Source organism: Pelophylax lessonae (assembly GCF_965119305.1).
Source record: "Pelophylax lessonae genome assembly, chromosome: 1".
Lineage (NCBI taxonomy): Eukaryota > Metazoa > Chordata > Amphibia > Anura > Ranidae > Pelophylax > Pelophylax lessonae.
Genome location: NC_138768.1, coordinates 445752848 through 445776198, shown reverse-complemented (window position 1 = coordinate 445776198; position 23351 = coordinate 445752848). Strand labels below are relative to the sequence as shown.

Below are 23351 nucleotides of genomic sequence, written 5' to 3'. Positions count from 1 at the left end.
CTCATTGACAGACGTAGTACCCGCCCCTCTGTTTTTGAGTTGGGTTGGGTTAAATTCTCTAAACACTGCTTTGTGACATAACTGATTTGCTGTAGCAGGAAGTGAGAGGATATACCCTCTGGGACTGCCCCTAGGGTGTGGCCAGAACATTTTCTTTCCTGTCTAGTCCTACTCCTGTAGAGGGCAGTATAACCTGAGTTGATATTAATCAAGGAGGACTACGTCTGTCAATGAGCTTAAGAGAAAAGGATTTTACGGTAAGATTTTACAAAAATCAATTTTTTTTTTATTTTTTTTAATAATTAAAAAAAAAAAAATATTATTTAGTTTTTACATTTAAAAAATAAATTAAATTAATAATAAATAACCCCACTCCCTGTCAAAGGTAACTAACTGGACAGGGAGATGGTAATGCATTGTGAACAAACAGTGGAAACAGTAATTACAACAGTCATTACTCCCGGCCACCACAAGAGGGCGCCAGTTCCCCATTGGAAGCCTCTCATCTCAAGTAGGCCGAAAAGCCGGGGCCTCAATTTTCAGACGGCCTGGAAGTCCGTGCACTCCGTGCGCGGAAGTCCGTACAAAAATGACAGGACACCTTCTGCAGGGCACCCCAGGTCGCCAGGTCGCTAATTCTAGTCGCAAATGCGCCCAGGTTTTGTCTAGGCCTGCTTTAAGAAATGAAGGTCAGTCAGTCCGAAAAATTGGGAAAACTTTGAAAGTGTCCCCAGGTGCAGTCACAAAAACCATCAAGCGCTACAAAGAAACTGGCTGACATGCGGACTGCCCCAGGAAAGGAAGACCAAGAGTCACCTCTGCTGCGGAGGATAAGTTCATCCGAGTCACCAGCCTCAGAAATCGCAGGTTAACAGCAGCTCAGTTTAGAGACCAGGTCAATGACACACGGAGTTCTAGCAGCAGACACATCTCTAGAACAACTGTTAAGAGGAGACTGTGTGAATCAGGCCTTCATGGTAGAATATCTGCTAGGAAACCACTGCTAAAGAAAGGCAACAAGCAGAAGAGACTTGTTTGGGCTAAAGAACACAAGGAATGGACATTAGACCAGTGGAAATCTGTGCTTTGGTCTGATGAGTCCAAATTTGAGATCTTTGGTTCCAACCACCGTGTCTTTGTGCGACGCAGAAAAGGTGAACGGATGGACTCTACATGCCTGGTTCCCACCGTGAAGCATGCAGGAGGAGGAGGTGTGATGGTGTGGGGGTGCTTTGCTGGTGACACTGTTGGGGATTTATTCAAAATTTAAGGCATACTGAACCAGCATGGCTACCACAGCATCTTGCAGCGGCATGCTATTCCATCCGGTTTGCGTTTAGTTGGACCATGATTTATTGTTCAACAGGACAATGACCCCAAACACACCTCCAGGCTGTGTAAGGGCTATTTGACCAAGAAGGATAGTGATGGGGTGCTGCGCCAGATGACCTGGCCTCCACAGTTCCCGGACCTGAACCCAATCGAGATGGTTTGGGGTGAGCTGGACCGCAGAGTGAAGGCAAAAGGGCCAACAAGTGCTAAGCATCTCTGGGAACTCCTTCAAGACTGTTGGAAGACCATTTCGGTGACTACCTCTTGAAGTGTGACGCTACAATTTTCATAGTCATGAAAATAAAGAAAACGCTTTGAATGAGAAGGTGTGTCCAAACTTTTGGTCTGTACTGTATGTATATGTATATGTATGTGTGTATATATATATATATATATATATATATATATAATGTTTGGGGGTTCTAATTTTTTTACCAAAAAATACTGATTTATCTTGTAAGCAACAAGTGTCATAAAAAGGCTTAGTCTTTAAGGCTTTTCACACAATTGGATTGATCAGGTCCGCCTGTCCATTTTCGGCCCTGATCGGGCCACCCATTCTCCTCTATGGAAAGGCGGATGTCAGCAGAGATGTGTCCGATGACACCGTCTGTTTTCAGCGGATCTTGTCGGATCGGATGACAGACAGATGCGCTCCCCATAGAGGAGAGCAGGACTCTGACAGGTTAGTCTCTGCACAGTAAGCAGAGACGGACCTGACGCCCGCCTGCTTAGCGGGGATCAACAGAGCGACGATTACCGCTGAGCTAGCGGAGTCCGCCGAGCAGATCTGCACCGTGAGGAAAGGACGGAAGTGGTTAAACTGCCTTTTTATGTACAGCCTTCTAAAAGAACAAAATAATACATTGTAAAACGTGTATTCTCTCCCAGTGCTTAACAATATTGATAAACATTTGCTGGTGTCTGTGTTTGGTATTTTTGACAGCAGTGAGTGAGCAGAGAACAGCTGTGCCCTGTATGAATCGTGCAAATGCCAAATTAAGATCTGGGGGTGGGGGGTGAATCTAATTTTTTTTCAACAATTAACTGTACAGCTTTAATGTATGGTTTGAACACCTGTTTACATTTGCGGGCGCAACTTACATATGTGTTCACTTCTGTGAGCGAGCACGGAGGGAAGGAACGCTTTAAATTTTTTATTTTTCTTATTTTATTTATATATATATATATATATATATTTTTTTTTTACACTCTTTTACATTTTTTCATCACTTTTATTGCTATTGCTATGTAAACATTCCTTGTAATAGGCAGTGACAGGTTTTCTTTATGGAGGGATCTGGGGTCTATAGGAAAGTATTCAAAATGCCAAGATCAACTTTTTGGAGTGCTTTAGATTTTTGAAAACTGGCGCCGGGTAAAGTTATATCATGACGTTGCTTCCCGGTTACTACTTCCGAGGCCCAATCAAAGCGGATTCCGGCTTTGTTTGGGTCCCTGGCCAGCCAGCAGACGTGCTGGCTGGTCGCTCGGTTCTCCCAGTGGGATGGGAGAGCCCAGGCGAGCAGTGGAATGTGGGGGGGGGGGGGCGTCGCCTCCCGCTGCTTGTAATAACAGCCGAGCGGCTGCTTGGCTGCATTGGTTATCACAAGAGAGCTGATTATTCGCTTTTTAAAAACAGTACTAGGGTGATCTAGTACAACCACTTGAAGCCAAATGAAATACAGGTGCTTGATTTGGCGGCAGACCCTTTGCACATTGGAACCATCCAACAGTAGTGTGTCCCTCCTGGCATTCTAACATGCCCAGGAAGGAACAGGTACAGTGTGCAGCCCTGCTGCAGGCAGTCTGTGACAGGGACCTTTGTGCCTGAAAACACAAAGCCCTAAAAGCCAAATCCACTTGGTATAGCATTCTTCCCCCTCCAGCCACAACCTGCCATAGATTTTGACAGGCTGCCTACAGGGCTGGACACTGCATCTGTTTTTCCAGGGCGTTGCTGGAAGGCAAGTACTGCATCTGTATGGCCTCCTTGTGCAAAGGGCCTAAAAAGTGCTCCTGGGTACTATTAAGTTCTGCAACCCTTCTGATGTTAAATTTTGATCACAGAGTCACACTTGTGGTTTAAAAAGGAGCTCCAGGCACCTATCAAAAAAATGAAAGTCAGCAACTACAAAAAGTGTAAAAAAAAAAAAAAAAAGCCACTCACCTGTCCCAGGGTCCAGCGATGAGCTCACCCCAGCCGACTTCATCCTCTGTCCTCCCTCGGTGGTGCCGGCCTCTTCACTTTGGTTACCCGGCTGTGACAGCTTGCAGCTTCACAAACGGGTGCTCACTGCGCATGCGCGAGTCGCGCTGCGCATCCTGAATGGTGAATGCAGTCTTCTGGGGCCTGTCTGTGTACCAGAAGACTGCAGGGGGGAGAGAGGAGAACTTCCGTTGTGGCTCTAGGAACTGAAGTGGGAGCAGGTGCCTGTCAAAATCGGGTACCTGCTCTTCCCCCCCCCCCCTCCTCCGCTCCTCAAAAGTGCCAATTGTGCAAGAGGAGCGGGGGACGAGTCCTTAAAGCAGAACTTCCCATTTTGGGTGAAGTTTTGCTTTAGCTGAGAATTTCTGAACATTTTGCTATTTGGCCACACTATTGTAAAAAACTTGTTGGTTTTATCACAAAACATAACCACAGCTTAACACACTACTTAAAGTGGAGTTCCACCCTAATTTTATACTAACCTCCATCTTCTCGCTCCGGGTCACCTGAAAAACAAATGGATAATCGCAATTTTTTTTTTTTTACTTGCCATGTAGAGAAAATATACTCACCTTACTTCCTTCTTCCTCCCCTCGGCGGCCACGGCGATTCGTCACTTCCTGGCTTTTGCAATGATTCCTGGGAGCTGAACGTCATCGCTCCCAGGAATCATTGCGCCTGCACCGACCCCGACGTCCGTCCTGGCGCGCGTGCGCCATTCCCTTCTAAACAGCTTCTGGGCATGCCCAGAAGCTGTGAAGGGATGACGCGCGCGCACCGGAAGTGACGGCGGGGCCGGTGAAGGCGCATTCTGGGACCGAAGAAGAAGGAAGAGGACTCCGAAGAGGATCGCGCTGGCTTCAAGCTTGCCCACACCTGAGATGGCAGCGCTGGAGAATACTATTTCAAGGTAAGTATTTCTCCTAAAAGGTAAGTGCAACCCGGGACAGATCAGAGGCTATCCATTGTGGAATGCACTAGCCCTGACTGTCCCGGGGGTATTTTTTAAAAAAAAGTATCCCCTGGGTGGAACTCCGCTTTAACTTAGCTTAAAATGTTTGCATGTAAAATGCACATTTTGACACACTGCATTAATAAATGTCGCCCACTCTGTTTTCAACATTGTGACAAAGGTGCTGTAGAGGCTTACAGTTTTCAGAAGCAGTCAAGAAGCAGTGGGCTTGTGCTGGAATGCTTATTAGACTGACCAGTGTGTATGGCACAACTGTTTTAAATATTTATATGTGAACAACAAGGAACTTCTAAAATTGTGAAAAAGAAAGGAAATATAGTTTACTTAAAAACCTGTAAATTTTTTCTTCAGTGCTGGTTTTTTAAGTACAGTAATTCAGCAAGCTATTAGAGGACATTATGTACTGGATTTGTCTCTATGGGTTACTGCTGCTAATGATTCCCTCTTAAGAATAAGAATTCTATATTGAAAAAAGGCTGAAAACAAGCAGAGTTGCTTTTGACAGATCATTTGAGAGAATTCTTTGATGGTTTGTTTGCAAAGGCACTTTGCATACGCTTTTTAATTTACTTACATTTACCAATCTTTTATTTGTATTACACGTTTTATTGTTATGTTATTGAAAGTAAAAACATACACCCCGCTGTTTCTAATGCATCTAGAGCACTCAGTAAATAGTTCTTTCTATTACCTACTTCTCACATATAATGAAGAATTCTTACAAATGACCAGTAGATGGCACTGTTTGCCAGCTGAATCAAAATCTAAGCAGAGCTGTTATTGGTAAAGAAAATTCACATAATCGCCAAGAAAGAACATTTTAATTAGAGAAGTTTTTTTTTTTTTCCCAATAAGCCTTTTATAGTTAAGCAAACTACATTTTGATTTATTTATATTAATAATGATTTAAAAGTGAAGAAAGTATCTTTTTGTTTTTTTTTCTTTTTTTAAATGCTTTTTTCTTTATACTAATTTATCTTTTTCTTTCTGCAGTTTGCAGAAGTTGTTTGGTGAAGTATTTGGAAGAGAATAACACATGTCCAACATGCAGAATTGTAATCCATCAAAGCCATCCTCTACAGTATATAGGGTAAGTGGAATAGGTAAATGTAAGCAATGTCCCAGGTAATGCAGTTGTTATAATTTGCTGGTAATAATAATGTTTGTGTTCAACATATTGGATAATAAAATTGTTCTAGTGTACCATCTGAGTAAACAGTTGTAAGTAATGGTATGCAGCTACAAAGATTACTGGACTCGAACACTGACATTTTTTAAAGCACCAGAAAAGTAAAAAAGTAAAAATATAAATTATCTTAAAGTAGAACTATAGGAAAAACTTTTTTTTTTTTTTCATTTTGGATGGAGCAAGGGGTGGATTCTAACCGGTCAGATTTTTTTTTTTTTGCTTCACTTCTGTCCCATAGTCAAACTGGAAGTGAGACTAAATCCCTGCAAATTAAAGGAATTCTTGGGGACCCCCGGGTCACCAAAACTAGTGTCCCCATTGGAAGATTTCCTCTCTATTACTTTTCTGGGGACAAAATGTGGGATTTTCTTTTACTTTCAAGTGATAATGGTAAATAGGATAAATAGATGGGTCTCTTTAACGAGGGAACAGACAACAATAAAAACTGACTAGAATTCTAATCCCTCTGCACTCTATCCAAAACTTAAAAAAAAGGTTTTGCTTTTAGTTATACTTTAATTCTCACAACTGTATGGAAACATTAGAGCTTGCATTGTATTAAGGGTTTCTGTGCAATCTGTTACTTGTCTAGTTTGTCTATATTTATGGTGTACTTTGTGTTGGTGGCTCCTTTTGTAAAAGTTAAAACTACCAACTGAATATGGGAGTGGTGTGATATAATGAGGAAAGCTGCTGGGCCCCTTAGACGCGATTTCCTATTGGAAGTATCTCACCAAAAATTACATTTTGGTTGCAGAGGATGCCTGAAATCTGACTTGTGTTTTAGTGCAGACTTCTGAGAAAATTGGTGAGCCAATTACACAAGCAGAAAAGTATGTTTCTAGGGGGCTTTCTGTATACCTACTGTGTACAGAACACCACCAGGTAGCCATATTGTATTGCATTTACAGAAAATTACAGAGCTGCAGATTGAAAAGGATAGGTAATTTTTAATAACATTCAATTACAATAAGACTTGTGTCACAATTGTATATGCTATGTTATTTTTTCTTTATTTGCTATTTTGTTCCCCCCACTAAAGTGGAGTTACCCTTTAATTAAAGACAGTCTTTAGAATTATTTATGGTATTATATACTATTCCATTATTTATAACGTATTTCTTTTCTTTTTTTAATGTCTTTTCTAGCCACGACCGAACAATGCAAGATATTGTTTACAAACTGGTGCCAGGTCTTCAAGAAGGTAGGTTTATGCTGCAATATAAGTAGTGGGACACTATTTAACTGTGATGTTCTAGCTTGTAATATACAGTTTCACCATTCTCTTGAGCATGTAGCAAAACTGCTCTTTTCTATGTCTGGGCATGGCCTTTCTTTCTGTTACCATTTATATGTGTGTATATATTTACATGGACTTTGTAGCGTTTAGGTGCTTACACTTAAAGTGTATGTGTAACCAATTTTTTTTTTAGCTAGTTTTTTTAGCTAGTTTAGAAATCGAGCCCCTGTCAAGTTTTCTCATTCAAAATGTTTTATTAAAATTTATGAACATACAATAAATTCAAGAAGGATAATGCAAGTCAGTGTCTAAACATATAAATACGCATGACAAGGGTCCATACATGGACAAAACCTATCTTACAGATGCAAGATATGAAAATGCACTGCAAAGTCAAAACTCAAGCGGTGTTAAGGGTCAGAGAGGATAAGGCCATGATCTCCTCCCGGTCACCCCTAATGGATTCAAACTGTGACCTGAAGGTAGAGAAGGCATGGAGGAAATTCCATCCTATAGACATAACTACCATAAAAATTATGGAGCAGAAGGATGAATTGTTACCCACTTGACACATTAAAAAGAAGAACGTTAAAACATAAATTAGCTATGAAGAGTCTTCAGAAGATATCATGTATAGGGACCTGAGTTCTTTTAGAGAACACCTTGTTGTAGCCATTAACTGAAAGGCATAAATTAATCCAATAAATAAAATAAATAAAACATCAAAATAAGGGAGGGGAGATGAAAGGTAAGAAGAAAGACGTACGAGCAGAGAAAACACAGGAAAGAAGACATTGGGGTAAAGTAAAGAAAGAAGAGAAGAGGCAGGAGAAAGTGTGGAGAAAGACTCAGGAATAGAGTGGACATTCACATGACTATTGAAGCGATGTAGGCAAGGGCCTTACCAAAAATGTAGCGCAGATTCGTTGAAATCTGGGGGGGAGAACCTTAGCTATCCAAGGCCTCCAAATGGAATCAAATTTACTCAAGTCTGCATTATCCAAGGCTGCCATTTTACCATGAAGCATGGATTAATTCATACAGTGCTTTGTTTCCAGAAAGTTTAGGGCAGGAGATTTCCATGCCTTGTCTATCGTCTGCTTTGCCGCTGTGAGGAGTTTGATAAAAAGTTTAAATTGTCTGCGCGTGACAGAGTCCGGTTTAGTATTCAACAGAGCCGTCACCAGGTCAGGTAGAATTTGAGTATCAAACATTGCAGAGGCAAATCCATAACCCTTAACCCAAAATGAGGTGACAATCGGACAGTGCCAGCAAGTATGTAGGTAAGTACTAGTCTCCGAACAGCCGCAGAAGCAGAGTGCCGATTGATTAGTAGAAAATTTAGCGATCCTGGAGGGAACCAAATACCAGCGCATCAGTACTTTATAGGCGACTTCAATCGCAACAGTATTGACTAAAGAGGATTTGGTATTGGCCCATATGTCCAGCAATGCTGCGTCATCTAAAGTGCAACCCAAAACGGATTCCCACTTTGCCACATTTGCTGGGGGGGGGGGGCATCATCAGATTTGGTAAGTAAGTGCAGATATAATTTTAAGATTAAGCCTCTAGAGTGAGGTTCGAAAATATGTTCAAAGGACGACAACTGATTCAAAAGGACATCTTTAGAAATAAGTGGAGAGAAAACCTTTTTAATTTGCAGGTATCTAAATATTTAATTGTTGGGCAGATGAAAGGAGTCCCATAAACGAGTAAGTCCCATTGTGACCCAGTTGCGGAAAGACTTAGGAGAAAGACCAGCAGGATAGAATGAATGAATTTTTAAGAAGGAGAGAAGGGGGTTGTGTGTTGACTGAAATCCATTTAATGTTTTTACATTGTCCAAAACTGAAAGAGTGTGTTTAATAACTGGGTTAAGAATAGGTGGGCGTGATTTGGGGTTCAACCAAAGGAGGGGTTGGATACTGAAAGTGGATCTATTTTAAGTAGATTTTATTGCTACCCATATTGGAATTTCATCAGAAGCATGATATTTGGTAACTGGAGCTATCTGGGCTGCCTTGTAGTAAGAAATAAAATTTGGGAGACCCAGTCCGCCGCGGACTTTGGGAAGAAATTTTGTGGACCTAGGAATTCTTGGTCGGGTGCGACCCCATGTAAATGAGAAAGTTCTGCGTTGTGAATGTGAAAGAAGTGGGATGGAACCAAGATTGGAAGAACTCTAAACAGATAAAAGAATTTGGGGAGAATTGTAATTTTGATGGCACTGATCTTTCCTAACCAGGAGAGTGGAAGGGGTGCCCAGTGTTTTAATAGTTTAGTGGTTGTTTTCAACAAAGGGGTGTAATTGGCCGAGACTAGGTTAGAGATATTAGCTGTAAATTTAACGGCAAATAAGAAAGGTGGTGTGGGGACCAGGAAAAGGGTAGAGCGGATTGAGCCAGACAAAGTTCTTAGTCAGATAAGGAAATGTTAAAAGCTACAATTTAAAAAAAAAAAAACAATATTTCTCTTACATCCTCTAACAAGCACAGCTCTGGAGGTTTCTTCACTAATGGGTTATATGCGCCCTCTTTAGGAGTAGCTAGGCAGTGAAAGCTTTCACTAGGCACACCTTTTAGGGGTTGTCCTATCCACATGACCCCAGACACATCTGCTCATAGAATCAGTTTCTTGCTGCCTAGCTTAGGAGTAGGACCTAGGTTTCCTGCTGGGACTCCGGTCCCAGTTTTTTCTTTTAAGACATGTTTATGTTTATTTTTCTTTACTCACTATCGCTAGCTAGTGTCAGGGGGATCCTCCTGGTGAACTACAAGCGACAGCCGAGCTGAGGTTTTGCACTGGATAATCCAGATCCTTACGGTCTCCTAGCCTGGCCAACGAGCATGAGCAGGTTGTGGCCCGCCCAGGCCTAGCCCCATTGGATGGGGACGAGCCTGCCAACAGATGCTTTCGCTGGGAATCCTCAACCTGGAATGCCTGGAGTTGGAGCATACCCCTCTTGGCTGGCAGCGCCCCCACTCAGAGTGGGAGGCGAGCTGTATCGGAGCAGAGCCCCACGGTATGGTGAGTGATACAAGCCCCCCGTGTCCCTGGGACAGATGCCTGTGGGGGAGCTGTGAGCCCACTCCTGGGGATAAAAGCAATGTGTTTTCTAAAATATCCCCCTGGCCTGTCAGGACAGGTCCTGCCCTCCCTGCTCCCACTGGGGGCGCTATAGCAGTGACTAACCCCTGGGAGAAGGGGTTTGACAATCTTACCTTGTCCTGGGGGGGGTGGTCCCTGTAGTGAGTCCCCGTGAAGGCCACATTTCCTGGGCTCCTGACCGCTGGCGCCGTTTTCGGCCACCATTTCAAATGTGGGCATCAAGCTGCATCTATGCAAGGGCAGCAGCCATTTTCTTTGTTTCCCTGAGTGTTTGGTGCCGTTTTCGTGTGCCATCTTAAGTGTGGGCAAACGCGCTGTATGGGCGGCAGCCATTTTCCCTGTGTTTCCTATTCTTTTGTATTGGAGTTTCACTTGCTACTGACAGAGCGGTTTACTTATCCAGGTTGGCTAGTAGTAAGGGTTTTTTTTACTGCTTTTAACATTCCTCGGACACATTTGGCTCCTGTCAGGATACCTGCTAGCCTTAAAGAGGGACTCTGGCTATAACGCGGTATAGCGGTGCGGACCGTGAGCGCAACATTTAAAGGGCCAGTGTACTCAATTTTGGCATTGCTTAAAATGGAGTGCCAAAGTGGATATTTCCCCTCTGACCTTATTTGTGCAGCCGGGCCATCCGGTTTACCTTCTCTGGGGTCTCTGTCTGCAGCCTTAGAAACTCTGGCGTCCAAAGTGGACCTTACCAAACCAGTTGCTACTCAAAAAAGGCCGATGCCCTCTCAGTCCTCTGATTCAGAGCCTGATATGGTGGCCACAGACAACGCTCCCCCTGAGGGATCCCTGTCCTCAGTCAGATAATGAGGAGGATGAATCTTCCTCAGCTGCAGCGCGAGAACGCGCTCTGGTGGAAGCACTGATTCGTTCAGTGAGGAAAACATTACAACTGGATGATGAGCCCACACAAACAGGTAAGCAGGTTGTCTTCAGCTCCCGCAAAGCCCAGAAGTCGGGTCAGGTTTTTCCTTGTCCCAAGGACTTTCACGAAATCGTGAATGAGCAATGGCGGCGCATTAAGCACATGCTGGTGGTGCCCAAGTGCTTTCTGCGCCGTTATCCTTTTGCCGACTCGGTTTTCACTCGCTGAACAGTATCACCTAAGGTGGATCACACTGTTTCCCGTTTGAACAAATCAACTGTGGTACCCGTGGAAGATTCCTCTGTGTTTAAAGACCCAGTGGACAGGTGTACGGAGGCACTTTCCCGCCACTTACACTTGGTGGAAGATCCGCTGCTTAAACCCGTGTTCGCCTCCGTCTTCGTTTCTCAGACGGTTACGGAATGGATCAAGGTGCTTAAGAGCAACCTGCAGGCTGAGTCAGTTTCTCCGACTCTAATTGAACTCACGGATCAGATGGCCCAGGCCATGGTATTACCTGTGTGATGCGGCACTGGCGAGGCCCCTCTGGTTGCCAGAGTGTGTGCGGTAGGGGTCACATTACGCCGCATGGTGTGGCTGAAGAGCTGGTCGGCAGACCAGACTTCTAAGAAGGCCGTGGCTGACCTTCCCTTTTTGGGTGAACGCCTCTTTGGCGACTCCTTGGATGAGTTAATCAAGGGAATAACAGGAGGCTAGAGTACTCTTCTCCCCCCGATCCGCAAAAGGTAAGGCACCTCGCAGTAAGCGGGGGCCTTCCTTCAAAGCTTAATTGGGGCTTTTTCGTGCCTCAGGGGTGCAGGAAAAAGGCAAACCGTTCAGAGCCTCCGGAGGAAACAAGAAGTTTTGTTGGGTAAGCCAAGGACGGTCAGTCCGGTTCGATGGACAAGTCCTCCTCTGCATGAAATGACACCCTCAGGTTCAGGTGTGGGAGGGACGTCTACGCCATTTTCAGGAACCCTGGACGTCTCTAATTCCAGACAAATCTGTTAATCGAATTCCGGTCTCCCCCAGCAGACACGTTCTTCCTATCAAATCCCTGTCTGTCTCCGGATCATTATGTTGATCTCAGGGAGGCAGTGCAGGTTCTCCTTACACAGGGCGTTATTGTCCCGGTTGCTCAGCCGGACAGGTTTCAGGGTTTTTACTCGAACCTGTTCACGGTGCCCAGGAAGGAGGGCAATGTGCGTCCAATTCTGGACCTCAAATCGCTGAACCACTTTGCGGGTACAGAAGTTTCGGATGGAATCCATCCGGTCGGTGGTGGCATCTTTGCAACAAGAAGATTTTCTGGTCTCCATCGATTAAAAACATGCGTATCTGCACATCCCTATTTACGAGGGCCACGAACGGTATCTCAGTTTTGCGGTGGCAGAGAAGCACTATCATATTATAATAATCACAACATAACACTATAATAATCACATTCCTGGTACACTGTAGTCATGTGACATGACGGTGTGATCCACTAACGTTTGTGCAGTGTGTTATTTAATCACCCAGTAGCGACAGCAGCCTTTACTGATCACAGGGATGTAAATTAAATCAAGTTTTCCCTATTTATAGCCCTAAATATACTCCCTCTTACCTGCAGTCACAAAGCATGACCTTCAGTCTGCTGGACAGGACAGCAACTGCTATTCTGTTCCCACCAGAAACAAAGGTCTGTCTTTTTTGTTCCCCATGCTTTACTCGCAGTTGAACTTTGTTCTTTGTGCTGCCATCTACTGGTGATTTAATAGAAATGCCATGAGTTTTTTTTATGGGGTACCTGATTTTGACATCCCTTACACATTCGCTGGATGTGTGTCGGCCACGGAATCCTTTTGGACGTCTGATTCTCCGTTTGTCCTTTCTTAGGGATCTCGTAAGGGTTCGGCTGCGTCTGCTGCAACCTTATCAAAATGGATCAGATAGACTTTTGTTCAAACCAATTCATTGAAGGGTCAGGTTCCTCCTTTCCCTGTGAGGGCACATTCTACTAGAGCGCCGAGTGCCTCTTGGGCTTTTTGCTTCTGTGGCTCAGGTGTGTAAAGCGGCGACCTGGTCGTCTGTGCATACTTTTACAAAATTCTACAAGATTGATGTGATGGCATCCTCGGATGCTTCCTTTGGCCGCAGAGTTTTGCAGAGCACTGTTTGCTGAAGAGACTGAGTGTTCTCTTTCAGGGGTGAATTTTTTGTTTTGGGGTAAGCTCCTGTTGATGTTGGTTGCGCTTCTGTTGCCCTGTTGGCTGTTTTTTTTAGCCTTGTTGAAACGTTAACAGTTGTTGGTTGCGTTCTTCCCACCCCTCATGCCTACGCTGCTATGAGACGTCCCATTAGTGAAGAAACTTTCAGAGCTGCGTCTGTCAAAGGACGTAAGAGAAAATTTAATTTTTGTAAGAACTTGCCATAAAATTATTTTCTGAGTCCTCTGACAGACGCAGCTCCTGCCCCTCTGTTGGGGTTGAAGTGTTCTCCTTCACTGCTTTGCTACGAAACTGATTCTATGAGCAGGTGTGTCTGGGGTCATGTGGATAGGACGGCCCCTAAAGGCGTGTCTAGTGAAAGCTTTCACTGCCTAGCTACTCCTAAAGAGGGCGAACATAACCCATTAGTGAAGAAACGTGTCAGAGCAAAGAATTTTACGGTAAGTTCTTACAAAAATTAAATTATTTCACATTCTGCTATATGACATTCTCAAAAAAAAAAAATTTAAAAATCAAACTTTTTTTAACATTTTAGGCCAATTTGTTTTCTGCTACATATTTTTGGTAAAAAAAATCGCAATAAGCATATTTTGATTGGTTTGCACAAAAGTTATTGCATCTACTAACTACTGGAAAGATTTATGTAATTTTTGTTCGTTTACAAGTAATGGCAGCGATCTGCAATTTTTTTTTTTTTTTTTTAATTTTTTTTTTGCTGGACTGCGACAGTGCAGCGGACAGATCGGACCCCTAACTGACATTTTTGACACTTTTGGGGGATGTTAGTGACATAACTACAGTAATCAGTGTTAAAAATATGCACTGTTACTGTAATAATGACACTGGCAGGGAAGAGGTTAACAGTATAGGTGATTAGGGGTTAAATGTGACCCTATGGGGAGTGATTCTAACTGGGGGGGGGGGGGGCGCGTAGCTTCTGAGATGACCATAGAGACATGTGATCCTATATAGAAGGATCACATGGGCTCTATGATCATTGCAGGGAGAAGAATGGTCAGCTGTGTTTACAACAGCTGACCGTTCATCTCTCTCAGTGGGGAACGATCGCAGGTGTCAGGCCGCAATCGGAGCCGCCTAGCCTCCTGAGAGCGAGCGACATAGACCTATTTCGCTTTGCCCAGGAGCGACTGCCTGCTGCAGTAAATCTGAGGGAGGCGGTCGGTAACTGGTTAATATCCAAATTCAAAAGGGAAATGGGCCGATAATTAGACCATGTGGTGTCATCTCTGTGGGGTTTAGGGATCCTACAGATAGAGGCTGTCAGGGATTCCTGACCTAGAGAGGTTCCATGAAGAATAGAGTTATACGCATTGGATAGAAGAGGGGTTAATGCTGGTGAAAATGTTTACAAAAGTGCCGAGAACCCATCAGGGCCTGATCTCTTATTATTTTTTAAGGTTTTAATAACATTAAAAATTTCACCATGTGTGACAGGGGCTTCCAGCAATTCTAGATGTGTAGCAGAGATGGGGGGAAGGTTGACATTAGAAAAGTCAGAATCTAGGTCCCCTTCAGAAGCATATAATGCTGCAAGATGGGATCTGAATTTTGTGATAATCTTGACCGGATTACCAAAATAAGTACCATGTCAAGTTTTAATTGAGGTCAGTAGGAAATTTGTCTTCTATCATGGTCATGGTCTTGATCAGCCTTTTTCCCAACCTTTTTAACACAGAGGAACCCTTCTAATACCTTTTTATGGTCTCAGGAACCCCTGCTAAAAATTGCTGTATCTTCAACTTATGATACGTTTGTGTGATGGTCAGTGGGAAGAATGTTCCTTACACTTGTGCTAATTGGGAAGAATTACCCCCTTACAGATAGCTAAAAAGACCAACAGTGTCAGTGGGAACTTATCTAAGAGGCAGGAATTGCTCATTGCTCAAGGAACCCCTAGCAACCTGTAAAGGAACCCTGGTTGAGAAACCTTGGTCTTGATCAGTGTCACTAAAAAAGAAATTCATAGGAAATCAAAAATGTGTCACCAGGAACAAGAGGTGAGGGTATATCTTCTAATGGGGATAGCTGTTTTGGTGACAAGTGTCTGAGAGAAATTCCCTTTACCTTTTTTTGGCTATAGGTACTCTTTAAAGAAGAACTCCAGCATTCCTCCCCAAAACAAATGCATTGTGCACATAAATGGATCACAACCCCACTGTCAGTTTGTGTGTAACATCCCTCCTTTAGCTGTATATAGCAGGTGTCTGTGATGTCACTCCTCCTCCTGGCTGAATTTCAAAGTTCTTTGACTTCCTTCTTTTTCCAGTCCTGATAATTCATGTCCCATGATCCTTCGAGCTTCCGTAGTGTCAGGGTGGGCTATGAGAGTCACTTGTACCAGTTCTGGGAATTTATGTAGAGTTACTGTGGGTGTTTCTGGACCTTCATAGGGACCGTGTCTGGAATACCTCCTGAAACATAACTGTATTTTTCCTGGTATGTGACTCTGCCTAGGCATCCCTACCTGTAACTATATGCAGTGTGAAATCCAAGGCAGTGCTGCCTCCAACACTGCTATTCTCATGAGATTAAGGATGAGATTTGCTTATGTCCCTATTGTGCTGCTTAATATTGTTCTTGCAGAGGAGGCAAAAGCTCTCCTTCAAATAATATGACATGAACATTGTGCAGAACAAGGCATGGCAAATCCATAATTGAGAAAGACCAGCTGCATAGAGAACAAATGTGGTATTGGTGACTAGTTCTTTGCGCTCCTTTTTTTTTTTTGGAACTTCAGCTAGGGTTTGCTTCCTCTTTGACACTTCTCCTCTCAATATCTGGCTCTGCTAAAGCAACCAGTTAGGCGTATTCTAAAAAGGAAGGACTGTATAACTGACCAAAATTGCAGTATAGGGTAGCCCAGAAAGAAATGTCTGGTAGTGTAACAGATATTAATATAGACATCTTTTTTCCAGACTCTTCAGGGAGACTCGGCTATGTTTGAAATGTGTTTTTAAATGTTTAGCATATTTTGTCAAATGTTTTACATCCTGGCCACTATGTGTTTGTTTCTTACTTATGAATGTATTTAGCATTATATTCAACTTTTTTTGGCCTCATACCTTTTTAAACATTTAGGTTCTTGCTTTTTCTTTTTTTTTTTATATTAGCGGAAATCCGAAAACAAAGAGAATTTTATCACAAGCTTGGAATGGAAGTGCCTGGTGACATCAAAGGGGAAATTTGTATGGCTAAACAGAATGTAGAAGCCGTTAGGAATGGTGAGATTCGAAACTGTACTTTGTCATTCTGTATCCTTATATCTAGCATGGATTATTATGAGTATGGTATACAAATGGTTACCTAATGTAAATCATCTGTTGTTTTGCGTGTCTTTGCCCTAAGATTGTTGCATTGCAAAACTCTACATGTGAGACACCACCACATACTTAATTAAAATGTTTGGTTTTCCAGACCGACAAAGCCCAAATTTCTTGTTGGCTAATCAAACAACCAAGTTGACCTACTATGAGCTTGCGTGTCAAGTTTCTGCTATGTTTGGCTACCCTTGTAGTTAGCTTGTTTTTAAATTGCACAGTTTTTAGCCCTAGTATTGTCTTTGTAAAACTTACAAAAATGTACAAAATTAAATTGTAGGTGAAACAAAGGCAGAAGAAAATTCAAATAAAGAATCAACAGAAGAAAAGCAAGAAGATGACCATGACTACCACAGGAGTGATGAGCAGGTAATCCTATCTCTTGAGAGGCCAGATTGCACCGTCTGGTCTAGTGAGGGGTGAAGAATTATAAAGGGAAATACATAGTAGAGTTACCTTTAGTCATTCCCTTTTTTATATCTGGGTGGGTGAGTGTATTTATTAGGCTTGAAACCTTGATTTCTCATTAAAGAGATGTATGCAATATTTGGTAGAGGGTTCTCTCCCTTGGGCCATGGTGACTTTGGGAATTGTGAAGGGTAATGAGTAGAAGCAATTTTTGCCTAGAAGCAGCGCAGATTAAAAATGGCAAAGAGAAAGCTATGCAGTGTAATAATCTTGCATAAATTGCATTCTTTATTTTTGTTATGCAGGAAAACATTGTGAAACACTTAAATCTTGAGGGTAAAATGGTATTGTTAGTAGATCTTAGAATCTCTAGGCTTACTGTGCCTTATCTCTGTGCCAATGTATTCAGTTTATACTGACAAAAGTGATCTAATAATGGCTATTAGGATCGAAAGCAGGTCTTGTGTATAATGAGCTTGGAGGGGATCACAATGCAGGTTGACATTTGTGTGACCTATGTATTTGTTCATGCTGTGCATTTCATTCAGCAGCTTTCTATATATAGCTGCTACTTGGAGGCATGTAAAGATGTAATTTATTAGAGACATTGATTATGGCACAAAGGACAAGTCTGTATCTTTTGGACGTTATTGCATTGGTACCATGCCACCAAGTGTTCCTTTCCATATATTTAATTTGTTTCATTGTTTGAAAGAAGCTTGGTTTGGTTGCAGTAGCATCAGAGACGTGGACAGACATTTTCTCTCTAAATAATTCTAAGCTTAGAGTTAACTTACTAAGTGACTACAGCTTGTGAGCACAAATCTGCTTTTGAGATACAGTATCTCTTTCTAAAGCCCAACAGTACATGAACTTCTGTTTGTCTCTAAGTAGCACAACATTAAATCTTGTCTAGAAAGGTATTGTATTAAGTAGAATGTATTCTGTGTTTTATTTCCTCTCTAAAGGTCAGTATATGCTTAGAATGCAATAGCAGTAAGTTACGTGGACTCAAGCGAAAATGGATACGCTGTTCAGCTCAAGCAACAGTCTTGCATCTAAAAAAGTTCATAGCCAAAAAGCTCAATCTGTCGTCATTCAATGAGGTAAGGCATGCAAAAGTGGAAATTGGGAGTATGTGTGTATTGTGTTGTTTTTTATATTTACAGTTCACATCATTGATTTGTTTAATAAAATATTAGAATCACAGTGCAAAAACAAAGCTTCCTGAAAAACATCAAAGCACCCTACCTATTCTTCAGCAGGTGATACATTGTTTCTTTGTTTTTGTTCAACCAGCAGGGTACAAAAAAATGACCTGATTCCACAACCCACACATTTACAGGGAGTGCAGAATTATTAGGCAAATGAGTATTTTTGAGGATTAATTTTATTATTGAACAACAACCATGTTCTTAATGAACCCAAAAAACTCATTAATATCAAAGCTGACTATTTTTGGAAGTAGTTTTTAGTTTTGTTTTTAGTTTTAGCTATTTTAGGGGGATATCTGTGTGTGCAGGTGTCTATTACTGTGCATAATTATTAGGCAACTTAACAAAAATCAAATATACAGTACTGTATACCCATTTCAATTATTTTTTTTTTACCAGTGAAACCAATATAACATCTCAACATTCACAAATATACATTTCTGACATTCAAAAACAAAAACAAATCAGTGACCAATATAGCCACCTTTCTTTGCAAGGACACTCAAAAGCCTGCCATCCATGGATTCTGTCAGTGTTTTGATCTGTTCACCATCAACATTGCGTGCAGCAGCAACCACAGCCTCCCAGACACTGTTCAGAGAGGTGTACTGTTTTCCCTCCTTGTAAATCTCACATTTGATGATGGACCACAGGTTCTCAATGGGGTTCAGATCAGGTGAACAAGGAGGCCATGTCATTAGCTTTTCTTCCTTTATACCCTTTCTTGCCAGCCACGCTGTGGAGTACTTGGACGCGTGTGATGGAGCATTGTCCTGCATGAAAATCATGTTTTTCTTGAAGGATGCAGACTTCTTCCTGTACCACTGCTTGAAGAAGGTGTCTTCCAGAAACTGGCAGGAGGACTGGGAGTTGAGCTTGACTCCATCCTCAACCCGAAAAGGCCCCACAAGCTCATCTTTGATGATACCAGCCCAAACCAGTACTCCACCTCCACCTTGCTGGCGTCTGAGTCGGACTGGAGCTCTCTGCCCTTTACTAATCCAGCCACGGGCCCATCCATCTGGCCCATCAAGACTCACTCTCATTTCATCAGTCCATAAAACCTTTGAAAAATCAGTCTTGAGATATTTCTTGGCCCAGTCTTGACGTTTCAGCTTGTGTGTCTTGTTCAGTGGTGGTCGTCTTTCAGCCTTTCTTACCTTGGCCATGTCTCTGAGTATTGCACACCTTGTGCTTTTGGGCACTCCAGTGATGTTGCAGCTCTGAAATATGGCCAAACTGGTGGCAAGTGGCATCTTGGCAGCTGCACGCTTGACTTTTCTCAGTTCATGGGCTGTTATTTTGCGCCTTGGTTTTTCCACGCGCTTCTTGCGACCCTGTTGACTATTTTGAATGAAATGCTTGATTGTTCGATGATCACGCTTCAGAAGCTTTGCAATTTTAAGAGTGCTGCATCCCTCTGCAAGATATCTCACTATTTTTGACTTTTCTGAGCCTGTCAAGTCCTTCTTTTGACCCATTTTGCCCAAGGAAAGGAAGTTGCCTAATTATTATGCACACCTGATATAGGGTGTTGATGTCATTAGACCACACCCCTTCTCATTACAGAGATGCACATCACCTAATATGCTTAATTGGTAGTAGGCTTTCGAGCCTATACAGCTTGGAGTAAGACAACATGCATAAAGAGGATGATGTGGTCAAAATACTCATTTGCCTAATAATTCTGCACTCCCTGTAATGTGGTTGGAGTATCACTCCTGCTTTACTGTTTTAGTTGCAGGAAGCCTCCTCCCCCTCATCAGAACACATTGATCAGTGTTGCTGGCTATAGGCTGGTTGTTCGGTAGACCGACTTGTGTACAACTAGCCAACTCATACATGGATCGAAATTCAGCCGGTGTCTTGTGAACTGGCTGAATTTCGATCCATGTAAGGCTGCCTTTAGTTATGCAAATCTCAAGCTACCTTGGTTTAAGATGGGGAATGTACTTGCATACCAACTGCCCTAGGTAATATCCACGTGTTACTGATCCTCCACGATTGAATGAACTGAAATCCAATTCATGAAAGGGGTGGGCCTAGGAACACCAAGGCTAGAGAAGAAAGAGCTACATTTTGCTGGACATTCTCCATCCAGGAAATAGGTCAGGCTCTGTTTGACTTGCTACAGTTTATAATGCACAATGTGTGAAGCTCAGTGTGCAGTTAAATCAGAGTAAGCAATTTCTGTACAGGAGAGGAGCCAGTACAACTATGCAAGACTAAAGGCCTGAGGTCTGCGTTAACACTTTCGTAGGCATTGACCTTGTATACAGCCAATGATTAAGAGAATATTAAATGTACTGGATCGGGCACACGCTAGCTTTTTCTGAAGAAAAATCCGTAATTACTGCCAACGTACAATCATAAACACAAGTCCATTGAGGTTTTTTTTTTTAAAGAAAACCTATTAACCTATTTAAAAAACCTAGAGGAGGCTCAGTTATGTTTTGGGGCTGTGACTGGCATGGGGTGCCTGGACTTTGTGAAGGGTACAATGAAATCAATTTATCAAGCAATTCTGGAGCAAAGTATACTGCCCATTAATGGGAAAACTGTCCCAGTCACAGGTCTTCCACCAGGGTATTGACCCAAAATACACAGCTAAAAGCATTTAAGAATGGCTAAGAACAAAATATCTGTATATTCTAAAGTGGCCTTATTTGAGTTCTTACCTGAATCCTATCGAACATCTGTGGAAAGAACTTAAATATGGAGTCTGTTGAAGGCCCCCTTTAAAACTGAGACAGCTGCAGCAGTTTGCTTAAGAGTGCCCCAAACCTGTTATCATGCGTAGAAGTCTCATAAAAAAAAAAAACGTTTGTTATGATTGTCTCTAAAGGTCGTGCAACAAAATGTTAAATTAAGGGTCCCAACGTTTTCTACGTGCCATTTTCCAGAGATGCCCTGAAATTTTGGCGGGTGAAAATGGTGTTTTCAGCAATTTGCTGATAGAGAAAAAGGTGCCAAACACCCGCGATTTTACTGTGCCTATGGTGTGTTTTTCATAGGTAATGGGACTCAAAATTTGCATAAAAAAACGTAACACGGGAGCGTTATTGATGCGCTCTTGCTGCATTTTCAATACATTTCAGCGGGGAAGTGCGTTTTTATGCAGTTTAACTGATTAAAAATGCAACAACAAGGTTTTTAACACCACAACAGAAGCGCAGCCGACCAGTGTGAAGACGTACATAGAATTTAAAAGGGATGCATTTTTCTTGTGCTAAAGGTGCCGATAATGGCCAAAAATAAATTCATATTAATTTAAATTCATAATATTAATTAAAAAGTTGATTTATAATACAATTACATATAAATATATATATATATATATATTTTTAAAAAACTGTCCTTTTCGGTTTCAAGTGCATTCTGAAGTTTCGGCACCACAATTTCTATTTGCTGCACTCCTACCATTTTCATTTGTTTTTATTATTTAATACTATCTTTTTAGTTTATATACATTTTTTTTTAATAAATATGTAAATTAACAATGATGCATGCCATTTACTTTTGTCAGGGTATTTTAGAGAAAATGTAACTTTTTTGTGGGATACCAACAAATTTATCGATGTCGGTCTGTATTTTGTTAGTGACTGGTTTTCATATGGAGTTTAATCCTTGTATTTATATTTTTTAGTTGGACATTTTATGCAATGAAGAAATTCTGGGCAAGGATCACACGCTTAAATTTGTTGTTGTTACAAGATGGAGATTTAAGGTATATCTGATGTTTGTGTTCTGTACTTCATGTTGATATTTACTTTATAATTATGTACTTTTTATAGCAACACATAGTATTACTATATGGGTTACATAATCAGGTTGAAAAAGGCACAAGTCCATCTAGTTTAACCAATAAAAAAAGAAAAAAACAAACAAATAAACCATACAATCCCATATACACACTCCTATACCCACAGTTGATCCAGAACCCCAGAAAATGTGAAAATTTGATTGTATTACTCTTATAGCCAATAAAGTGACCATGTCGAGAGTTACAAAACTTACAATTCCAGTGCCCTATGAAAAACAACTTTATACTTTGAAACATAGAACAGTGAGTCGTCCATCGAGTCTACATGATTTTTTTTTTTTTTTTGTTACTTTTTTGTGTGAGTATAGATCGATGCTCTTCTCAGACGTGTTTGAAGCCATTTCATGTGGACTGGCTCACTATATCTGCTGGAAGTTTATTCTAAGCATCGACTACCCTTTCAGTAAAATGGTACTTTCTAAGATGAACACAACAAAATTCCTCACACTATTAGGTTGTATAACAAAAATATTTCTATCTATGTAAAAGGGTAAAAGAAAAAATAATTTTGTAAATACAAAATGTGTGTGTATACAGGTCCCTCTCAAAAAATGAGCATATTGTGATAAAGTTCCTTATTTTCTGTAATGTACTGATAAACATTAGACTTTCATATATTTTAGATTCATTACACACAGCTGAAGTAGTGCAAGCCTTTTATTGTTTTAATATTGATGATTTTGGCATACAGCTCATGAAAACCCCAAATTCCTATCTCAAAAAATTTGCATATTTCATCCGACCAATAAAAGAAAAGTGTTTTTAATACAAAAAAAGTCAACCTTCAAAAAATTATGTTCAGTTATGCACTCAATACTTGGTCGGGAATCCTTTTGCAGAAATGACGGCTTCAATGCGGCGTGGCATGGAGGCAATCAGCCTGTGGCACTGCTGAGGTGTTATGGAGGCCCAGGATGCTTCGATAGCGGCCTTGAGCTCATCCAGAGTGTTGGGTCTTGCGTCTCTCAACTTTCTCTTCACAACATCCCACAGATTCTCTATGGGGTTCAGGTCAGGAGAGTTGGCAGGCCAGTTGAGCACAGTAATACCATGGTCAGTAAACCATTTACCAGTGGTTTTGGCACTGTGAGCAGGTGCCAGGTCGTGCTGAAAAATGAAATCTTCATCTCCATAAAGCTTTTCAGCAGATGGAAGCATGGAGTGCTCCAAAATCTGATAGCTAGCTGCATTGACCCTGCCCTTGATAAAACACAGTGGACCAACACCAGCAGCTGACATGGCACCCCAGACCATCACTGACTGTGGGTACTTGACACTGGACTTAGGCATTTTGGCATTTCCCTCTCCCCAGTCTTCCTCAGGGTCCGGTCACCTCTTCTCGTTGTGCAGCGTTTTCTGCCACACTTTTTCCTTCCCACTGAGGTGCCTTGATACAGCACTCTGGGAACAGCCTATTCGTTCAGAAATGTCTT

The 23351-nt window shown here is 41.9% G+C and overlaps 1 protein-coding gene across 1 annotated transcript in view; it reads left to right on the top strand.

Moving 5' to 3' along the window:
- PCGF3 (polycomb group ring finger 3) overlaps nt 1-23351 on the top strand; it is a 202694-nt gene that overhangs the window by 167137 nt on the left and 12206 nt on the right. The window contains exons 3-8 of the mRNA XM_082243124.1: nt 5508-5604; nt 6852-6907; nt 16267-16377; nt 16754-16842; nt 17850-17987; nt 21742-21822. Of these exons, the coding sequence (XP_082099250.1) occupies nt 5508-5604; nt 6852-6907; nt 16267-16377; nt 16754-16842; nt 17850-17987; nt 21742-21822 (572 nt within the window). The remainder of the gene's footprint in view (nt 1-5507; nt 5605-6851; nt 6908-16266; nt 16378-16753; nt 16843-17849; nt 17988-21741; nt 21823-23351) is intronic.